The sequence below is a fragment of the Electrona antarctica genome, assembly GCF_951216825.1.
Source record: "Electrona antarctica genome assembly, chromosome: 5".
NCBI lineage: Eukaryota > Metazoa > Chordata > Actinopteri > Myctophiformes > Myctophidae > Electrona > Electrona antarctica.
The window spans coordinates 53,909,879-53,914,878 of record NC_136810.1 but is presented as its reverse complement, the minus strand read 5'-3'; the positions used below and the strand labels follow the sequence as shown (position 1 = coordinate 53,914,878).

General features: G+C 47.0%; 1 protein-coding gene across 1 annotated transcript in view; it reads right to left on the bottom strand.

Moving 5' to 3' along the window:
- met (MET proto-oncogene, receptor tyrosine kinase) overlaps positions 1–5,000 on the bottom strand; it is a gene marked incomplete at both ends in the record, with an annotated part of 119,052 nt that overhangs the window by 37,649 nt on the left and 76,403 nt on the right. Inside the window, 1 exon segment of the mRNA XM_079502385.1 lies at positions 4,561–4,770. Within this exon segment, the coding sequence (XP_079358511.1) occupies positions 4,561–4,770 (210 nt within the window).

Sequence of the window (5,000 nt, the reverse complement as noted above, 5' to 3'; positions counted from 1 at the left end):
GTGTTTTAAGCATTATGTTATACTTTAGCTGTTGAAATGCGCGGCACTACGAGCTTGTAGATCTGCTATTTTTTTTTTTTTTAATCGTGAAAATGTGGTGCAGATCTTTGAATATATATTCTTTCAGAGCGAACGTCTTTAATTCAAACCTCACTAACTCAAATTAACTTTAGGATCTGGGAGGTCCCTGAATAAACAACACATTTTGAGATGGGGTCCTCGTCCTTGACATGAAATAGTTGGAGAACCACTGACATAGAAACATAGGTTTTTCAGAAAACTGTTTCAGAAGACATTTTTTAGAATCCGGTCTCAGGTGTAAATGGGTGAAGTTGTTAAGTGCTATGTGTGTCATTTATATGTGCTGTATGCTGTTTGCTCGTCCAAAGGTGATAAGGACATTATGTGGACAGATGCTACCTTACTATGTATCACTATGTAAACACTATACAGTATATAGCGGTATATACTTCATTGTTTGAGTCCTTCAGGGTTCTATAGAGCAGTCGCAGTCCCGCCCCCTACCAGGGCCCAGGGCCCATTTTCCTCATAGACATTTCAAAAAGTACACTTTTTTTCTTGTTTTTCTTCTTTGTAATTATTTGTTTGGTCCAAAATATTGTGTTTATTGATTGTCATGATTTGTCACAACTCGAGTTGGCTTTGTACGACGCTTAAAAGGTCTTTAAATTAATACTTTTTGAAATGTCTATGGAGGAAAAATGCATTGGGAATTATTTCCTGGGCCTGGCGTCGTCATGAAAGGGGGCGGGACTGCGACGCTCCATACTAGGCCCCCCTCTTTTTTCCCCCTCTCTGCAAATCTGTTTCCTGAAAATAGCAGATCGGCTCCAGAATAGAGAGGCCAGGGTTCATGCAGTTAAATGTATCCTTGGCACTCTGTTTATCCTGCTGTTGACTGGGCTTCATGCCTCCTACGCAAATCTAACGCTCTGAACAATCAGCGTCTAATAACTGGCTAAATTGTCAAAGTTGGTTGTTTGGGAGCTTTGTTTTTTTCCTTGCTCGTTGCGTACAGTACGATACGTGACACAACCTATAGGCAACCACTCGACAACCTCTATGAGAAGACTTCACAGTAAATAAACATCACTGTAATGATAATTAGTGTCAAAACTGTCGGTTGTTTTTCTCCCATGAAGCCGTGAAGGGAGATTAGCTGCGCCCGCTAGCGAGCCAACACAAATAACACTGGATCTGCTAACAGCAGGGAGGGAGGCGGGGCTGAGCTGTCAGTCACAAGCAAACAGGGGACCTTCCTGTACTCCTGTTAGAACAGAACAGAGATGTCGCTCAGGGAAAAAAATAAATATCTCTTCAAATTCCCTCCACACACAAACACATTAACACATTAAAGGACCACTTCGCCACTTTTCAACCTATCTTCATATAATAGGTCCTCACTAATAATCATGATAAAATGGCATTTTTTCCCTACTCAGTCTGTGTCTCATATGGATGATATGATATGACGGATATCTCCATCATCGGCGGTGAAGCGTTCGATTAGAGATCTCCGTCAACAGCAGGGAATGTGTTAATTGTATCTAATATACGGCAACCTTCCCCCGTGTTTCTTCACTATAGTCCGATCCAGAAGAACACAGTTTACCGGCCACTGCTACAGAGCTGACAATGAGGTTATAATCTTCCCTTCTTCTCTGGAGTCCTGCCTCAAAGCAGACCAGAGGTAGAAAACTGTCGTTCCCTGATGTCATCGCTATAGGGACACATGCATCAGTAAGCAGGAACTGGGGGTGGCAATGAAGGACCGGAAAGTCTGGCGTGGCATTGTGATTGTGAAATCCATGATCTCGACCGCGGTCAAAAAATGATGATGTGTGTTAATTGTCATTATAACTCCCCTCTCCCCCTGCCTCTCTCTCTCTCTCTCTCTCTCTCTCTCTGTAATTAGCAGGCAACAGTGCAACACTATCTCTCTCTCTCTGTTTCTGGCACAACAGTGCCACTTTTGCCCCTACTGGTACTCTAAACGGACATAGTCACACTGATGAGATGAGATGAGATTCAATTTATTGTCAAAGTACAGTACAAGTACAGCACAGCGAAAAGTATTTTCGCATCTCACCAAAGTGCAAACATGTCAGTAAGGAGGATACATTAATTACAGTAGTACAGTAGTAACAGTAGCTATGGGCTGAGCAGTAGTCATTTAAATAAATAAATAAATATAATAGGATATGAGAAGGATATTCACGTAGCCCTTACACCCTTACTAGCCCTTACACACTAGGACATACAGTAGGTTGGGACATAGGGACATTGCTGTTCCTTGGAGCGGTTGCACCACTCAAAAATCCTCTTCTCATCAGATCTTGTGTCATCCACCTAACTTGTTGAACTTGTTGAATAGACATATTATACGTCAGCCCGGTAGAGGAGAGTGACATTACATTTAGCGGCTTGAAATGCTCAGAAATGTAAACGTAAACATTCCCTTCGCAAGGCTCTTTCATTGGCAGGCGTTTTGGGAATGGAGCTTTCACCCAAGCAGTAAATAAATGAGCCTTGTGTCACGCACTTCACGGGTTCTACTGTACATGTTTTTAACTCAATAAATACTGCGGGGGTCCAGGCTGACGTTGGGTCTCCAGGTCCACTAATCCCAAGCGGCGCTGGAAAGTACCTAAGTACATTTACTTAAGTACTGCACTTAAGTACAATTCTGAGGTTATTTGTACTTGTATGGCAATTCTGTGCAGAGTTATCAGCACTAAATGCGCCCCGTCTCGGTACTGTGCCTGAGTGCCTGGCACACAGTCCCCTGGGTGTAAATATTGGGGAGGAGGGGGGGTTGTCTGGGCCAAAGGAGAGCCAGGGAAGCAGGGTGTGTGTGTGCGTGTGTGTGTGTGCGTGTGTGTGCGTGCGTGCGTGCGTGCGTGCGTGCGTGCGTGCGTGCGTGCGTGCGTGCGTGCGTGCGTGCGTGCGTGCGTGCGTGCGTGCGTGCGTGCGTGCGTGCGTGCGTGCGTGCGTGCGTGCGTGCGTGCGTGCGTTTGGGGGAGCTAGGGTAAGGGGGGTTGGGGGGTGATGGTGTATTAGTGTCGGGGGCCAAGTGCAAGGTCGTGTCTGGGAAAAAAAGAACGAAAGAAAGAAGTGCACAGGAGAAAAAAACAGAGCCAGGATCCCGTGCGACCGAGCCGGTCCAACGCAGCTGCCGCTGCCCATCGAGCTGCAGTCAACCAAAATGAGAATGAAAGAAAAGAAGGGGAGGGGGCTTTAAAAAAAACGCTCTCTTTTACATTGTTTCCTTGTAGACCCGGGCCTGGTTTTAACACCTAGGGGAGTGGGCCGGGTCTGTGTGAAAGGTACCGTTCGTATGTCAAGGGCTTTGACCTCAGGAACCCACGGAACAATGCGAGGCCGTCGAGAGGACGGCGGAGGAGGGCAGAGAGGGAACGATGGGAAAGAGACCCCTGTTCCTGTTTGCATTCAGTATTGTTTCCTTCACAAGTTGGTCTATAGAGCGTGAGTCACCAGGGGACTGTGTGTGTGTGTGTGCGTGTGTGCGAGTGCGTGTGCGCGCGTGTGTGTGTGTGTGTGTGTGTGTGTGTGTGTGTGTGTGTGTGTGTGTGTGTGTTCTTGCATGGTGTTGTCTAAATGCAAAGTGTGTGAGCAGAGTGCAACGTGCAGGTCGACACCAACGACATTCTGAAGTGTCCATTCATCTCGGTATAGAGTCAAACAAACATCAGAGAAGGGCTTCAAACAATAGTGTCATGAATTAGATCAGCTTCATTCTGAAGTCTGAGCAAAAAGTGCCCAATAAAGTACAAAACCTAAATGTTTGATACCTTGGAATAAAAAAAAAAAATCAGTTCTTATTCTTACACGTTATTCCAACCGGGTTCCTTTCCCCTCCATCAGGGGCCCCGACTGACCAGGGTTACTGCATGTTTATTTTGTGGGGTACCTACTCTACCAGCTCAGTGGCTGGTAGGGTTAGAGTGTCCGCCCCGGGACTGGGAGGCCCGGGGTTCGATACCCGGCCGGGTCACAAAGACTCAGGGACCCAGTGGAACCCCAAGGGTTGGATTGTGGGTAAGTCCCTGCGACATACTAGCGTCATGTCCAGGGGGTGTACTTGTGCATCAAGCTGCCTCACGCTACAGAAACAGGAGATAGGCTCCTGCCCCTATGGGCCTCATGGCTCGGCAAGGCCTATACTTACATTACCTATACCTACCCTAGGGGACATAATAATAACCAGTAAGACGCCTTAAAGCCAAGGCGAGAAGCGACCGCAGGTCTGAAGCAAAGGCTGTGCAAAGCACACGCAAATATACACTTCACAGAGTATAGACCACTTGGAATTATACAAATCGCTTGAGGATTGGCAGAGTCTGGCACGAGTGAAATCTCAACTTTTTGTGTGTGTGTCGGAATGACCCGAAACAGTGTAGTTCTTACTTCTTCACAAGAAAACGACACACACACACACACACACACACACACACACACACACACACACACACACACACACACACACACACACACACACACACACACACACACACACACCTTGAGCTCCACGATGCTCTTGTTGTCCTTGGAGGTGAGCTTGGGGTCCTGGAAGAGGGGGTCCTCCACGTACAGCAGGTCCATCTGCGGCGTGTAGAAGCCGTCCAGGACGAACGCCACCTTGGTGACCACGGGCGGCTGCAGGGCCAGCCTGGCCAGGGAGGGCGTGGTGCACTGGATGGACGTCCTGTTCTCGCCGTACACGCAGCTCTGGAGGGGAAAAGAAAAGTACTTGAATGTTTTACTTAACTGGACGCGGACGGGAACCCCTTTTGGTGTTTTAAAGCTTTGACCTTTAGCTATTGAAAAATAGCAGATCTACAAGCTCGTAGCGCGGCACCGAGCTTGTAGGTCTGCTTTTTTTTTTTTTTTCGTGAAAATGTGGCGCAAATCTTTGAATATATATTCTTTCACAGCGAACGCTTTTAACTCAAATCCTC